We start from the raw sequence: 17,825 nt of genomic DNA on the forward strand, positions 1-17,825 counted from the left end.
GGCTGACTTAAATGTTTTGACACTTGAGGCAGAAAATCTCTCACACATACCCCTCCCCCCCCCCCGGGAGTAAAAATACAGCCAATTAAATAAATAATATCTTGCCCTTTTAGAACACCCCAGAATCAGTTGCCTGAGGCAACTTCAAATATAGCAGCAGGAAAACAGTCTTCGCTAGGCATGGAAAGATTCAATGGAAATTGAAATTTCACATGGCTGTATGAGTCAGAAAAACTGTGTCTGGAAAAGCACAGGAAACAAAAATTGATTGAAGAGCATTTCATCACGTCAGACAACATTATTTTTAGCCACCAAACCCAGATCCTGTTGATTTTTCACAATAATGCTTTTTGCCCAAGAACATAGAAGTTACCGGTAACTGTTTTAGAGCTTAAAGCGAAGCTGCATGAACATAGAATAAGATCTGCTACTAATATTTGGCAGTTCTGCATGTCCATCACCATTTTAATGCTGATCATTATTGCTATATTGGATTACCTGCCAAAGGGAGAGGAATACCTACCGTGAACCTATTGACTTTGAGGCACACTTCTCAGATTACTGTCACCCTCAAGGCAGGTAATTATAACCCAGTCTTAATCACAGTCAACATCAGTAGCACAATACATGCACTCTTATGTTGGATGGACCTGAGGTTCTAATGCCTACTATTCTTAGATACTGTCAGGGCTTTTTCCAGCTGGAACTCACTGGAACCCAGTTCCAGCACCTCTCAGGTGAGCGCCATTGCCATTCTAAGAGAATGAGGGAGGCGTTCATGGTGAGTTCCAGCACCTCTTTTTCTAGAAAAAAATAGCACTTGGTTAGTATACTTCCAGCTTAATATTCCACCAGTGTTACTTGTTGCTTACTGGCCAAACTACATCTTACACACAAATGCATGCAACTCTAGGCCCATAGCCATTCTGAGAGAGAGAAAGCCACATTTAGGGTGATAAGGTTGTGTCATCATGGGATCAGCTTCGAATCCTCATATTACAAACTCAAAATTTATCCAGTTCTTGTTCAAACTCTCATGGAGCAGCCAGAAGGGCCTCTCCTGGCAAATGGCTTCTTTTTCTCACAGCAGCAATGCAAGCCAAGAACATGTATGGGAACACCCCAAGCATATTTGCTGTCCCCGGGTGCATGCGGAAGGGCAGGTGAAGGAAACGTGAGCTCCTCTTTTGCAGAGCAAATACCTCAGGTTGGGGCAATCAAAACAGAGAAAACCTGCCCCTTATCTAGCCCATCCAGCAGTCTCCCACTTGGCATTTTCGCCTGTTTGGAGGGCCCTCAAGGAACTACTGTACTGCCCAAGGTTAGTGCTGCAGTGGGGATGAGGAACCTGCCTCGTGTGTATACTACAAAGCCCACCATCCATTAACATTTGACCATGCTGCCTGGGAATGATGGGAGTTAGAGTCCAACAACATCTGGAGGTCCATCAGTTCCACATCCCTGACAGAGCATCTCATACCTTGTACAGCATTCCTTGACAATTCTGATATACCGGGCAACACTGAGTGGATAAGTGTCAGGCAGCAAGAAATGATTCATTACCTCGTCTTATGCTAATACCCTCTGGAAGAAGTTTTTCCTCTTCAAATAAGACTGCGAATGTGCACCTACCTCATTCTGCACTGCATTTTGTTCTGTGAGCTGCCCAGGGAACTTATGTAATGCCACAGCTCCATAAATCCAGTAAAAGGAAAACAACCATACATTTTATATCATACAAATGTTCTTGTGCAAATAAGGACTTTCAGATGTGCCAGCCAGCAGCCAAAAACCCAAGTCGTTGCAAACATTGTGCCACAACCTAATTAAGCATGCTAAATGCCCATTAAAATCACATGTAGTTTAATTGAAGCCTCGTTATTTTTACATTAGCTTTAGGAGTATATTACATGGATTCTCACTGAGACTTTACCGCTTAAGCAATTGCCATAAAATGTAATGACACATATTTCTACATTTTCAGCGGTTAATGAAGCACCTATTAGCTACTGAAGCACCTGCACATTGACACACCAAACATAACCCTTGCAATATTTCTCATTTCCAATGGTGTTTTGTTTCAGAATACTGACTGTTGGAGGGCTGTTTGCATAAATAATGACTCCTACAACTGGGCTAGAAAATCAACAATCACACTGTCTCTGCTCTACATAAACACCATTCATTTAAAGCACATTTCCACCCCAAAGAATCTTGTAAACTGTAGTTTAAGGATGCTGGGGATTATAGCTTTGTGATGGGTAAACTACAGTCCCCAGCATTTTCTGGAAGGAGGGGGTGTGCTTTAAATGTGTGTCATGTACAGAGCCTGAATTCCACCAGTTCCTCTGAGCATACAGTGGGTATTAGGTTGATGAATCTTTACCGCTTAAGCAATTGCCATAAAATGTAATGACACATATTTCTACATTTTCAGCGGTTAATGAAGCACCTATTAGCTACTGAAGCACCTGCACATTGACACACCAAACATAACCCTTGCAATATTTCTCATTTCCAATGGTGTCCCCCCCCCCCCCAAATACTGACTGTTGGAGGACTGTTTGCATAAATAATGACTCATCTTATCACCTTTGACATTTTGCTCCCAGAATCTGTCTTGCACTGCTTACCTTATACATTCAATGAAAACAAGTGATAATGATTTTCCTAGGGAGAACAATGTCAGGTACAGCTGGGGAAATTGATGTTTGAATACTACCCATTAAACGTCTTTTTCTTTTTCTTTTGCAGGGGAAATACAAAACTGGCAGAGTAAGGATCAGCCAGTATTTTTCCATGTGCAGGAAGGTTTTTGCTTCCACCAATTCTCCACGTATCCTTGGGATACATTCAGAAATAGACCTGTAACCTGAACAGGTACAATGCAAGAAAATCTTGTTCATTGGGGCTAATGAAAGGTAAAAAGGTAAAGGTACCCCTGCCCGTACGGGCCAGTCTTGCCAGACTCTAGGAGTGTGTGCTCATCTCACTCTTTCGAACTGCTTTCGAACTGCTAGGTTGGCAGGCGCTGGGACTGAACGACAGGAGCGCACCCCGCCGCGGGGATTCAAACCGCCGACCATGCGATCGGCAAGTCCTAGGTGCTGAGGTTTTACCCACAGCGCCACCCGCGTCCCTGGGGCTAATGAAGCCTTTCTCAAATGACTGGGACATTCTAGGTTGCGCCCAGTGATTACGACTAACCCAGATCCATTCATTTCAATGGGCATATGCTGAGTAGAATGTCAGTGAATGCAATCCTCTGTTTATCATTTTCCAACTGAGGTCAGACTACCACACATTTCTCATTTTCTATCATACAGTAGTTTTGGCAATCACCTGTCTTGGGTTTGTCTTGTCTTGTACCATTTCATATTGTTCAGTCAGTTTTGTGTAGGCTTAGAGCTGTCTGGAAATTAAGAAATTATTTGTGACATACTGTAATAATCAGCTTCCAAAGGTATAGTCTGAAAGCAGGTGAGTGTAGCACTTTCTTGAATGTCAGCAGGTTAGTGCCTGGAACGACATGGATGATGCCTTGGACCCCATGTCAGATGAAAGGTGCAGGGATATAAATGAAAGAAAACAATAAAATTAAAGGCTTACATGTCTTTAGAAGCTTATCAAAACCAATTCTCTCTCTCTCTCTCTCTCTCTCTCTCTCTCTCTCTCTTTCTCCATTTTCTGATACTATCAGGAAAAAACAGTCCTTGAATAGAAAGAGGAAAAAGGTTGGGCACCTGAATCTGCTTGTAGAAATTATTGTGTACAAACCTTGTCACCACCTGGATGTTTCTGAAGCAGCTAGGAGGCTGGCAACACAAGAATGGGCCTTCTCTGCAGTGGCTCCCCACTTGTGGAATGCTCTCCCCAGGGTGGCTTGCCTGGTACCTTCATTACATATCTTCAGGCACCAGGCAAAAATGTTTCTCAATAAACTAGGCCTTTGGTTGATTGAACATTCTAAAGTTTTTAAATGTGTTTGTGGGAAAGGGGTTACCGGTTTATTTTTGTTTTATTATGTATTTGGTTTTCTCATTTTGTATTTTTATGCTGTGAACCTACCTGAGATCTTTGGATGAAAGGCAGTACATTTGTACCTCGGGTTAAGTACTTAATTTGTTCCGGAGGTCCGTTCTTAACCTGAAACTGTTCTTAACCTGAAGCACCACTTTAGCTAATGGGGCCTCCCGCTGCCGCTGCGCCGCCGTAGCACAATTTCTGTTCTCATTCTGAAGCAAAGATCTTAACCTGAAGCACTATTTTTGGGTTAGTGGAGTCTGTAACCTGAAGCGTATGTAACCCGAGGTACCACTGTACTGTATATAAATTTAATGAATAGTATTATAATAAATAGAATAATAAATAAAAAGAATAATAAATAGACTAACACAACTAACAAATCCTTCTGACCACTATTCAGCAGGCATAAATGAGTCACACACGAAAATTGCTTTATACAATATACAACTCAACTTTATTTCATTTCAAAATGTAAATCGTTTTCTGATCAGCCGAAGCTGATTTTCTAGGCAACATGCGTTAAAAACACTTCAGGAAGTTATACAGAATTTTTCAACAATCATTTCACTGTATATTCACTGTTGAGTTCCTGATTACTTGTGGTATGCCACTGATATTTTATAACGAATACAGAGAGAGGCCATTTTTAAGCTGCAACACTTCAGCTCACTTCAGCATAGATCTCATGTCAGCATCGCAGCAGACTGGTAAGTAGCATTCCTTACAATTAACTTCTAATCCGAAATCATGTCTGAAAAGAGAGAGAGAGAGAGAGAGAGAGAGATGCCACAGACTGAAATTGTATCTAATAATCTCCATCAATTGATGTTCCAATTTATAAACAATTAGAACTGGATTACCATGTAAGATTTTACTAAGCCACTAACATACAGATAGTCATGTACTCAGGCTATTGGATATTTGTGAAAAGGATGTTAAATTCACTATAAGAACCTGAAATTGAAGGCACATTAACATTTTAAGTGTAGTGGAAGTGATCTGAATATATATTCACTACCCTAAAAAATTACGTCTTGGAATGCTTCAAATGTATGTTCAAATAAATTCCATCATTTAGGCACCATAATCTTCTGTGTATATATTTTCTCAGATGTAAATCCAATGGAATTAAATTGGGCTTAGTCTGAAGTAAGAATGTGCAGTATTGTAGCCTTACACCTGTCTTCATCCTAAAATGATGCACTTGAAAGCATCTTATGCTCCTTTTCAAAGTCCTTGTTCAGGGCTTTGTAAATTAATACAGCTCAGGTCCAGCATACCTTAGGGACCACCTGAACCCTTATATCCCAGCTTAATTGTATTATTATTACTAATGGTATTATTATTATTATTATTATTATTATATATTAACTTTATATACAGTCATGCCTTGGAAGTTGAAAGGAATCCGTTCCACAAGTCCGTTCAACTTCCAAAAAGTTCAGAAACTAAAGCGCGGCTTCTGATTGGCTGCAGGAAGCTCCTGCAGCCAATCGGAAGCCACTGAAGCCCCGTTGGATGTTTGGCTTCCAAAATAGTTCGCAAACTGGAACAGTCACTTCTGGGTTTGTGGTGTTCGGGAGCCAAAACGTTCAAGAACTAAGCTGTTCAAAAACCAAGGTACGACTGTACAGCTCTTTATCCGAAGATCACAGAGCAGTTTACAGCACAGCTTTATCCCTGAGATCAAGTTGGTGAGACTCATCTGACAGTGACAAGAATCTCAGACTTTTATATCATTGGCTCAGTCCAATGGCAATTCAGGAGGCAACTTCTGTTTTAACCTTTAAATTTCGGATGAAAACTTTTCTAGGCTGTCAAGATAATGCAGGAAGTTAAGAAATCATCTTTCTGTAGCTGATTATCTACAATATTGCTGCACACCACTTTGGGTTTCTTTTAATGAACTAGCATCATACAAATATTTTTAATAAATAAATAAATAAAGTTTATAATAGCTGGTGACTTTGAAGCTTAATAGGTACCACATAGCATGTATTCAGCAGTATTAAATTCCCTGTTGTGCTCATTAGACACAGAAGTGACAAAAGAGCAATTATGAGATTAAGGAGGAAAACATGATACCTGTTCCAGCTCCCAGACAGAACATCCCACAAGTGACAGCCCTGGTAGGAAAGAGAAGACAAGAAAAAGACCTAAGTACACAATGCCTAATTGTCCTTGTGGAATTTATTACTGTAGGATGCTGTGATGGCTGATGAGTAAGGATGTCAGGGAATTCATCTGGAATCAGGAGTGGAAATGGCTGCAATTCTCATGCTCATCTGAGGTCAGGAACAGAGATCAAGCAAATGAATACGAGCAGCATTAGCCACAGGTTTTTTAGTTTGCCATTGACATTGTTTTCTGCATTGTTTCCCTTTCATTACTTTTGGCCATCGTGGATAGTGAGACAAACAACATAGCTCTTAGTGGAAGTCAAATTGTAGTGGATCATAGAACTGTAGAGTTGGAAGGGACCACGAGGGTCATCTAGTCCAACCCCCTGCAATGCAGGAATCTTTCGCCTACCATGGGGCTTGAACCCACAATGCTGAGATTAGGAGTCTCATGCTCTACTGACTGAGCTATCCCAGCTGTCAGAATCAGTGCCGACTGTAATGAACACAAAACAGGATGCCTCCTTGCAGTCTACCCTAGGAATTGCAACTGAAGCAACACATCTTAACCAAAACAGGGGTGTGTTGACCAGAGTGCAAACATGCTCATATGAATAAATAATTTTGATCCATTATTGGGCTTTAGTAGAGCATGTCTACAGTGCTGAGTTGTTAACATTGCATGAAACATCCAGCTGTGATGATGTCCCTTTTTGTTAATAAAGGGTATTATTTTACACAGACAGCCTATAATTATTTCAGAGATCCTGGAGGCTAAAGACTGATGCACTAATTCATTGATGAGAACCTAAGAGGTCTTTATTAGGCAACTTCTGCAACCCATTTGGAGGGTCATCAATGTTTCTGTTCTGAGTGCAGAGGGCAAGATGGCTAGACCCTGCTGCTGGACCTCCTGCCAGGTGCATGCTTTACATATCGAAAAGGTGGGTCATGAACAGGAAATAGCAGTGTATTGCAGTGGTCAGAGAAGGTTTTCTCAACCTTGGGTCCCTAGATGTTGTTGGACTACAACTCCCATCATTCCTAGCCAGCATGACCAGTGGTCAATGATGATGGGAGTTGTTGTTCAAGAACATCTGGAGACCAAGGTTGAGAAAGGCTAGGATAAAGCTAGCAGGACCAGTGGCCAGGGATGATGGGAATTGTAGTCCAAACGCAGCTGGAGACCCAGGTTTGGGAAACACTGGTCTGGTTCCTGGAGATCAGGGTTCAAATCCCCACTTAGCCACAAGGCACACTAGGTGACCTTGGGGTAAGTCATACTCAGCCTCATCTACCTCACAGACCACTGTGAGTACAATGCATGCCACCTTGAGCTCATTGGGAGAAGGTAGGATAATAAACAAATCTACCTTAGGTGGTTTTTGCAAAAACGTTCTGAAAGTCTCCTCTGGGTAGACAGTGAGCTCTGCTCTGAGGACTGCCATTGTCTGGAACATTTCCTCTGCTTAGATCTTTGTTTTCCTGGTAGGGCAGCAAATCCAGCTTGTTTTGTGCTCTAGCAGAACAAAGCTGTAAAAGTTTCCAGTTAGAAAGAATATTGCTATTCTGAACACAACACAGGTATGCTTGCCTCTCTCTTTTTCCTCTTCAGAAAAACAACATAGCTTTTAGAAGTTTTAGAAGTTTTAAATTTGGGGAAACAGAATAAAGGCTTCACTCTAGAACAAGCTTCCCCCTCCTGCCCCCACACCAGCCATAGCTGAGGAAGAAGTTTGGTAGGTGAGGCTCCTGACAGCCATGGCATGAGAATAACATTAGAATCCTGTGTCTACATCAGGCCAGCCACCCACTCAGCAACAAGAGTGTTGGCTTCAGTCTCCTTGTTCAGCCACAAAAAAGGTACAGGCAGGATTTCCCCTTCCCCTTCTATATGATAAATTCTATCCCACCTATCGCCATGCCGTGATCACCATTGTTTTCATTTGTAGGCACAAGTGTGTAATTTGTGTGCCATTTAGTGCTCTCTTTCACACATATTACACAGTTTCTGAAGCTACTCCACTGGCTTCCGATAAGCTAACGGGTGAAAGTCAAGGTTTTGACTTTAACCTATAAAACAACTTGTGACCAGGATACCTGGAGGAGTGCCTCTGCCCCTACTGTCCTGTCCAAGCATTGCACTCTTGGCTGTGTCACTATCTTGGTTGGAGGAAACCAGGGGGAGGGCCTTCTCTGTGGTGGCCCCCTTTCTATATAGAATTGCCTCCCTTGCAGCCCCAACAAGTGCCAACACTTGTTAAACACAGCACTTGTTAAAAACATAGGTAAAGGGACCCCAACCATTAGGTCCACTCTGGGTTTGCGGCGCTCATCTCGCTTTATTGGCTGAGGGAGCCAGCGTACAGCTTCCGGGTCATGTGGCCGGCATGACTAACCAGAGTAGCGCACAGAAATGCCATTTACCTTCCCGCCGGAGCGGCACCTATTTATCTACTTGCACTTTGACTTGCTTTCGAACTGCTAGGTTGGCAGGAGCAGGGACCGAGCAACGGGAGCTCACCCCATCACAGGGATTTGAAATCTTCTGATCGGCAAATCCTAGGCTCTGTGGTTTAACCCACAGCACCACCCGCGTCCCCCGTTAAAAACATACCTGTGCACTAAAGCATTTCCTGGTGTTTTATTGTCAAAAGTTAATTTATTGTGTCATTCGGGTTATCAGCTGCATTTTACTTATAGCATTGCGGTTTCCCTGTTGTGTTCATTTATATTTTTAAATATGTACACTTCCTTGAGCTCGATTGTCATAGGAAGTATTTGAATGCCTTTATAAAGAAGTAAAATAAATAAACAGATTAAAGGATTTAACCCATGCATGTGAACCTGTCATACAAAGCAACCTTTTCCCATCTACACCCTCTCCTAATTTTCATTCTTACATTGCATCAACAAGAACAAATCTGAGTGAGCGGTCATAACCCTGCATGCATTTAAAAATGCAGAATGCTTTACCATTACCTCTTTGGAGCTGAGTGCTTCATTTTCTGGAATGGGCACTATCGGATGAGTGGGCTGCAGAAAGAGGAAATGTCAAGAGCGTTACAAAGCAGACACTGCAATGGCACTTAATGGCATTTCATGAGGGCGAAACACCTGGCGTATTGCCAATGGGACGCCAATACACTGAAGATAAATGTTCAGATAAATGCCCATGAACCCTGCATGACAGTTTGATGTCTGAAAAACTCCTCTCACTGCATTGTTAGCAGAATGCCCATCATTAAGACAGACAGCATGCATGTGCGGGTCTGTGTACTTTGAAGATTTTGAAAGTGTGTGTCTGCAGTGCATCTCAATGTGCACTGTGTACAGGCACTCAGACACACCCTGATACTTTGCAAGATTTCCATCAGTGGTGGACAATCTTCCAAATGTTGTTTGGGGTGGTGATGAAGGTGAGCCCCCGCCCCCACACACTGTAACAATAGCCTTAAAAGCTGTGCTTCACCCTTTCCACAGGATTAAATAAAGGAAAATATTCACTTGTGGAGACTGTTGGAGGAAGGGTGCTAAACCAGTTTTCAGTCTCTGGTGACCTCAGCCACTGAGCCTTACGTTTGCTGCTACCCACATAGCCCCAGAGAGTGCTAGCTGTATAGTGATCACCACTGGCTTAGATTAATTTAAAAGGGAATCAGCTCAGTTCCTCTGTCTATAACAGCCTTCCCTAGACTTAGGATGTATCTGGATGTTGTTGGATATCAACTACCATCAACCAACATGGTCAGTGATCAAGGATGAGAGCTCAGCAACTTCTGGAGGAACCAAGGATGGGAAAGGCTGGTCTGTAGCTGAGGGTCGTCTTGCCTACATAGAATCCTCATGTTTAGAGCTTTCACTTTTGGGGCTTTCCATAACCAGCTGTTTTGTCCCCTGCTAGAAATAGGATGCTAATTTAGATGTTTAGTTGCAATTCCCCCAAAAGAATAAAACCCCATATCCAGAAAATGCCAGCTTGAAAAACTTAGTTTTTATTCATATGCAAACAACCGATTTATTGAGCATTTATCCTCATTTGTTTCCAGGGAGGTTAGATGATGTTCCATCAAGGAAACATTGACCCATACTTTCCAGCACCTTTTCCTTTTGACAAAGGTCTGATTTTGGAGGGGAGGGAAGGAGGGGGTGCTTGCAAGAATGCCAAATCAACTTTAATTTCTCTACCTGAATTTGCCAACATGTCACTGAATCCCACCAAAAAATGGGGGGAAGAGTCAGGGAACACCCACTGTCAGCTCTAACTCCAAATTGTTGGAGTTAGAGTAGAACCTATACACATACCATTTGTATGCAGCTAAGGACCATGCTGAGAGTAATATGAGTGTAGGTATGTCACCAGTGGCTCCTCTCTCTCTCTGACCTCCCACACCTGCCCCAATAAACCCAAGTGTTCCTTCTACTCTTCGGGCATCTTAAAAGGTTTTCTGACGCTGTTCTCTCTAGACCAGCAATTCCATGTCAGAACACTTGACACTTAAGCTGCAGCGCCAGAAGATCACAAAATAGATTAATTAAACCTTTATTCCTCTTGCATGAGAGAATGAGTCATGTTTACTTTCCATATTTTTAATGGTATGGTAGATCACCTGCTATCACTCACAGCAGAAGCGTGGGGCTTTTTGAACGACTGTCTTTTTAGCTGTGGGAGGTTTTTTTCATTCCCAATAGGAACTGTGTGCCCTTGACATCAAATTCTACCAGTTGGCAACTGGCAAATGCCATAGCAACAAGACTGTTTCCAACATCTTCTGTTTCCCACATATTTTCTGCGCTATTTAGTGAGGCTAACATCTCTTTCAAACTTTCGTTCTCCCTAGGCGTTTAAGACATGCAGATCTGTTTTGTCCTGATGTGAAAGGAATGCAAAAACATACAGAAGCACTTAAAGTTTACACACAAATCTAATTTATTTCTAAGGTAAACCGCCCGCCCCCCAATTCTTTCAGGCTGTGTGTCCTGTCTTACAGAAAGCAGTCCTTTGTTTGAAAGCTGTCCTGTTCAAGTCCTTTTCAAAATAAAGAACCATCTTAAGGGAGACTTTGAAGCTGCCCATTAACAGTCAGTCAGTACGACCTGGTCAGGAGGTCACAGCCTTAATCATGATGATGAGAAGCACTTCTTTTTACATTATAGTACAGTGGTACCTCCGGAACGAGTTCCGTTCTGGAGGTCCGGCCGGATCCCGAGGTTTTCGCAACTGGAGGAGAAGCGTTAGACTGCTTCTGCTCATGCACCCATGGCGGTAGACGGTAGGCCACTTCTGCACATGCGTGCATGGCAAAACACTTCCGGGTTTGCTGCTTTCACAACCCGAAGTTTACATTACCCGAGGGTTACGTAAGTCGAGGTGCTACTGCCGGCCTCTCGGGCATCCCAGCGAGTGGGGGAGCTGCGCAGCTTTGCTGCTGGCCTCCCCTTTCCTTGCACACCCATCAGCTGTGCCCCGTCAACCATATGGCTGGTAGGCATGCAGCTTCCTTCCCAAGCCTCTGTGGGAGGAGAGCGATCCCCGCAGAGGCTTGGGAAAAGGTCAACAACTCTGGGAAAGGTGAGGGGCAGCAGAGGGATCTTTGCACCATGGCGCCGGATATGCTTAAGATGGCCCCGATACAAGGCATAAAAAGACTCTTTCTCACCAGGTTAATTTACAATGGCACTCACGAGGGAGATTATATATATATATATTCTTTCTAAATGAAGAATTGCTTTTTCAAAAGCAAATGAAAAATACCTGAATCCATTCAGCTTAAGCAGGTGTGTTAATGCTTCATGAACGCTGAAGGTCATTTTGCTCAGTGAATCTTGCTCTCTAGTGGTAGAATGATCACAGTACAACTTACCTAGTTAATTCAGATTTCATTGTAGACACAGCAGAAGGTTAATTTAAAATTCAACTCATGTGAGATAGTTTGAGAAGACGCCTAGGATATATTTTTAATGATGCTGGAAAGACTGCACTTTCTATTGAAAAAAAATATCTCTAAAGCTAATCAGAGATCAAGTGAAATTTAGATCAAGACCAATGAAATTTAGCTCTGCCATGCTAGGATATCTACAGTTTCTGAAAAGGAATGGGGTGGTATTCAATTATGTTTTACACAGAAATTACACAGAAATTAATGAAAAAGACTAAGTTAGATCTAGTAAGCCTACTCTGAGTAAAACTTGAGTGAATACCACCCAAAGAATGGAATCATAGCACGTGAATTTAAAAACGACAACATAAGAGCAACCAAGCTTTTCTGGGACACTCACATAATTTTTAATTCTGGTCTATGTGGTCCAGAATTTGACTTAGTATTGAATCTGATCATATTATATACTCCACAAAGATGCTTCTGGAAATAGCATCCTCGTGGTAACTTCTCCTCCCACCCCATAATATTTAACAATGCTCCCCACATAATAGGGCATTTTCCACATCCCTGTCAGCCAATGAGGCTGCCTTGAGGAAGGCAGTGAAATTCACAACACAGGGACGCTTGTTTTAATGCTTTTTCATTTGCATTATTTCACAATATTTGAAGATGCTTATTAGAGGCCACATATAACCTATTGATGTCAAGTACCTGCCAAGCAAGTGTCCTTAAAGGTAAAGGTACCCCTGGCAGTTAAGTCCAGTTGCGAATGACTCTGGGGTTGCGGCGCTCATCTCACTTTACAGACCGAGGGAGCCGGCGTTTGTCTGCTCCACAGACAGTTTTTCCAGGTTATGTGGCCAGCATGACTAAGCTGCTTCTGGCGAACCAGAGCAGCACACAGAAATGCCGTTTACCTTCCCATTGGAGCAGTACCCATTAATCTACTTGTACTTTTTGGTGTGCTTTCGAACTGCTAGGTTGGCAGGAGCTGAGACCGAGCAACGGAAGCTCACCCCGTTGCAGGGATTCAAACTGCTGACCTTTTGATTGGCAAGTCCAAGGTTCAGTGGTTTAGACCACAGCGCCACCCGCGTTCTTATGTGCTTAAAGGTGCTAAGTTTTTGAAACTGCCCTCATTTGTTGTGAAGCATCCAGGTATGGTTCTGAATACCAGTTTCTGGGGAACAGCATCAGGAGAGGGCTATTGGCCCTGCTGATGGGCATCTGGTTCACACATGCATCTGGTTCATAAATGGCTGCTTACCTGGTCACAGCATAGGCAGCTCCAAATACCTACCCCTTGGGAGCAGTGCCTGATTTAGGCCGTCAGTCATTGGAGAACTCCTAGGCCAGCTGCTAGGGAGTACTGGGCTTTCCCGCCATCTGTTTATCTGAATCCTGGCCAATCTGGCCAGGCTAGTGGGCAGGGTTTGGGAGCCAATAAAGGCCGTCTGTGTCTGACCCCAGGCCTTTGGTCTGGCCCAGTCGGGCTACTTTTATGTTCTTATGAAACCATTTGGCCAAAGGGCACTATATCAATGCATTCGTATATAGAATTACTTTGTTTTTAGAATTGCTGCTTCAAAAACCTTTGCACTTCATTAACACAACAGAAACACCGGGAAGAGACATTTCTCACCTTGTTATACAAATTATTGCGACGGTAAGGACTATAAGAACTGTCATGGATGTCGCCAAAGATGGAACCCAAATGATTGAATGGACCAGGAGTTAGCAAGTCAGCATGAGAGAGTCCCTGTGGGTGCAATGGGGACTTAGTAGGAGAGCTCAGTTTAGTATATAAATAAGGATGGGAAAGAGATGAATCCTGGAAGAAAGAGAAGCAGACAAAGAGACTGGTTAAAGGACAACCCAAGAGGCCTAGAGGGGATGCCCAGTTCGCTTGACTTTGTACGATTAAGAATTCACTTGTTATTTCTGTATGGTTTTGTGGATGTTAATACGGTTACTGCAGTAGGTACAGTAAAGGACTGCAGTTTATTATAATATGAAAGATGGGCTCATATCAGCAAGGGAGAATCTACTATGCTGCCTCATGCTCCTGTTGGATTGGACACAATTGTTCACAAGTTGTTTGGATAAGGAAGAAAAAATAGTTAATGTAGCGGGACAAGGAGTAGCTGGCGAATGTCTGATTTGCTTCATCCGAGGGTGGCATAAATGGATACCTTCCCATGCTATCCTCACAGCAACCCTGTGAGGTGGGTTCATCTAAGAGCTAGCAAATATTCTCCCAGAGGTACCCTGGAGCCTGGTGGCTAAGTGGGGTTTGGGGCCCAAGTCTCCCCATTCTTACCAACCCATGACACAAAAGTGGGGAGGCACACAGCACAATGACATCAGCAAAGGAGGGGGGCAGTTCTTATTAGATATTGGGGGTAAGTGGGAAGAGGGTTTGGTTCAGGGATGGTTTGTTATTTCCATTGTTAAAAATATCCACCTGCATACTTAAGACAAATTCAGCTACACTGTTCCAGTAAGAAAATCTCAGCTGAATTAGGAAAAGAAAGAAGTTTTACCTGTTCAGTTTGGAGGCCACCGGTTTCTTCTAGGTACTTTCTGAATGGGTTTGGTTGGGCAGGTTCCTCTTCCTTTAATATTATTATTTTTGCTTTTACCATTGTTGGACGAATGACACCAGGCTTTGTCTAGTTTCCAGGAAAGAGAAGTAGAGAGATACGTTTGTGTGTGTGAATTGTGTGCATGTCTTGGAAAACTGCATACATTCTTAGATATTAACTTGCCACCCTTACATGTTATAAAGTATAAAGATACAATCGTTACTTCTCAGTGAGTATTTCTTCTTGCCGAAGCCAAGAACGGTTAAGTATGAAAGAGAAACTGCTGTACTCGTCCACCCTGATGCATTTGTGGCACAACCAGTATAAATCATAGCTGAAAAACACCTTTGGCACAGGAGACATTGCTGGACTACAACTCCCATCATCCCTGAGCAGTTGCTGCAGCAACTGGAGAGTCTTTTTTCTTTTCTTTTTTTAAGATCATGTATAAAACCCAACCCACAAGGCGTGCCAAGGCTTGCTTTATTTATTTATTTATTTATTTATTTATTATTTTATTTTATTTTATTTACACACACATACACTTCCAGGTAAATAAAAAAGTCTTAACCTGGAATCTAAAGGCTTGCAAAGTAGGCACCTGTGGAACCTCTTTCCCGGGGATTTCTAAAACCAGGTGCCACCCCTGAAAAGCTCTGTCCTTTGTAGCATCACAGCCCCAAAATGGAAGGCACCAGGGGCAGGGCCTCAGTGGAAGATGAGAAGAAGACTCAGGCAGAATGTGGTAGCTAGCAAACTGCATATAGCCTACTAAAAGTGAACTGTGGCATGACAGGTGTTCAAGCCATCTGTTTCACTGTCCCAGATAGATAAGCTTTTTCTCAAGCTCCCCTGGTGGAATACATTTCACTTAGTGCCGTGGTTCTGAACCCCCCACCCCTGGACACTTTGAAAATTGATGGGGGTCTTGGAAGATCTCTTAATGATTTTTCTGCCTGTTGTAGCAATTGTAATACACTGTGCTAGAGGCTGGATGATTTTTAACTGCAGTTTCGCAGACACACCTCAGACCACCTGTTGCACCTACTTACTACCAACAAGGTAAGAAAAAGGAAGGAAAAGTTTGCATCTGTATTGGAACTATTAAAAGGTGGAGAAAGAGAAAGGGAAAGAGAAAGGGGAGAGGAGAAGGAGAAGGAGAAGGAGAAGGAGAAGGAGAAGGAAGGAAGGAAGGAAGGAAGGAAGGAAGGAAGGGAAAGAAAAATTACTTTCAATGCTTTTTCTGTCATTCTCCTACCAGGGCTACATTTCACTCAGGAAAATATTAATAGAACATTTTGTATTCTATCAATACTTAAAAAAATTAAAGCAATGACAGTCAGTGGTCTCATACAACCCACATAAGGGTAATAAAAATTCCTTTTCATGTATGTATCAGAAGAACAGGAGGCAAAAGCTTTGGATTTAAGAAGTCTAATTTGTGCCCTCCCACTGGCAACTAAATTACTGCTCTCCAGAAATGCCTAAGAGGAAAATGCAAATTCTTTTATGTGAGCCCATGTTTATGGAGCAACAAATCTCATGAACATTCACGAGATACAAGTTACTTGATTTGTACATGTAAAACATATAAATTAAATATTTTGAACTCTCTTTTAGCACTCTATACTTTCTCTGTATTGCATTGTTCTATAGGAAACATCAGGTCTTCATCGATGCCTTATGGAAGCCAATACTTAGGAAAGCCAGATACATAACCAATAAGAAAATATTTATTTGTATTTGCTTGTGTCCTGTTGCTGATCACTCCCATTTTCCCCAACACATCACAAGTCATTGTGGGTGGCACAACAATTCATCACTCATATTGGAAAAAAGGACCACGAAAGCTTTTCCAGGGGACAATTTGCCCTTATACTGTCGAAGTCCATTTTCATAACCATAAGGACTAGAAACCTGATGTCGAAGGAAAAGAAAGCTGAGATTCTCAGGATACTGAATGCTGTGCCTACTATCAATTTCTAGGCTTGCATGCTACATTGCATGTCAATGGCTAGACAGGGCTATGGGACTAGGTTTTCCCAAACCTCTTCCTTTCCAACAGTACTATGAAGTTCAAGTTGTTACTTAATGCTCATGATCTGTAAATGAAAGCAAGGCATTTCAAAAATAGCGAGAAATCCGTTTTTGAGTTCCAAATAAGCACGTTGCTTTCTTGACATCAAAATAAGCAGCCTGCTGAATATTGCTTTGCAGTTAATAAAATGATCAAGCCCTGAGGCTCAGCACCAGACTGAAAACACGACATCTCAAGCGTTTGATTTATTCAGTGGAAGATAACTGCAAAGCAGCTTTGAATACAATGGTATTAGCAATCCGCTGCATTGATATTGCTCCTAACGAAGCGATATATTTGGCAAGCCTCTTTGTCAGCCACTTGGCCAAAGTTATTTTGCTTGACAAATCACATCCCAGCTTCAAGCAACACGCAGATCTATTCTGAATGCAGGGCACTGTTCTGCGAAACTATCTCAGATGCATAGCTGCATCTCCCACAGGCAGACAGGTCAGCAAATGCTTAAGCATTAAATCTATTATAGCTTCATTTTTACTTCTAGAAAGAAGCACTTCCAAGATTTTGTTTTGCACATGCCAACATAACTTGGTCTACCCACTTCTAAGCAGTGCACTATATGAAGGAGTGAAACTAATCTTTATTTCACCCAGGTCAAAGACTAAGTTTTGCACACACACCCATGCGCATTTGCATCATACACTCACAAAAGCTGGGAGCCTCAATGGTGCCCCTCTGGAGACTTCACCTGGGTCAATAAAACCCAGTCAGCCCCCCTGAAGCTACAGCTCTGCTAAATGCAACATGCAGTTTGGCCCTAGGTAGAATAATTCCATGCCTGTAGGTTTGGTTTAGAGCCCTGCAACTGAATTTCATCTTGAGTGATGGGTTGCTCTGACACTGCATTTTTATTATTTAATTGGTTGGTCACATATTTAGATTTAAAAGCCATGAAACTATAAATATAAATAAAACTACCTTGACCCCGTGATGTGTTTTAAATGCAATCATTTTCAGCTCCATAACCTATTTTATTTCATTTTATTTTATTGTAGTGGGGAGTGTTAGTTTAGACATGAAACATACCTTTTGCTTCTCAGGTGCTGCAGATTGCAATGAACGAAGGTTAGCCTGAAATAAAATACATACAATATCAGTTCAACTAGAAGCATACATT

General features: G+C 42.3%; 1 protein-coding gene across 17 annotated transcripts in view; it reads right to left on the reverse strand.

The window, feature by feature from the left end:
* Positions 1-4,453: 4,453 nt before the first annotated feature.
* MLIP (muscular LMNA interacting protein) overlaps positions 4,454-17,825 on the reverse strand; it is a 52,393-nt gene continuing 39,021 nt past the window's right edge. For 6 of the 17 annotated variants that reach the window (XM_083431548.1, XM_083431555.1, XM_083431559.1 and 3 more), the window contains 7 exons: positions 17,735-17,779; positions 14,572-14,700; positions 13,671-13,859; positions 9,129-9,182; positions 7,520-7,679; positions 6,112-6,152; positions 4,454-4,777 (listed from right to left, as the gene is read on the reverse strand). In XM_083431548.1, the coding sequence (XP_083287674.1) occupies positions 7,521-7,679; positions 9,129-9,182; positions 13,671-13,859; positions 14,572-14,700; positions 17,735-17,779 (576 nt within the window). In that variant the 3' untranslated portion in view covers positions 4,454-4,777; positions 6,112-6,152; position 7,520. The remainder of the gene's footprint in view (positions 4,778-6,111; positions 6,153-7,519; positions 7,680-9,128; positions 9,183-13,670; positions 13,860-14,571; positions 14,701-17,734; positions 17,780-17,825) is intronic. The other 11 variants (XM_083431550.1, XM_083431558.1, XM_083431544.1 and 8 more) reach the window with 5 other exon arrangements.

Source organism: Podarcis tiliguerta (genome assembly GCF_965153285.1).
Source record: "Podarcis tiliguerta genome assembly, chromosome: 3".
Classification (NCBI taxonomy): domain Eukaryota; kingdom Metazoa; phylum Chordata; class Lepidosauria; order Squamata; family Lacertidae; genus Podarcis; species Podarcis tiliguerta.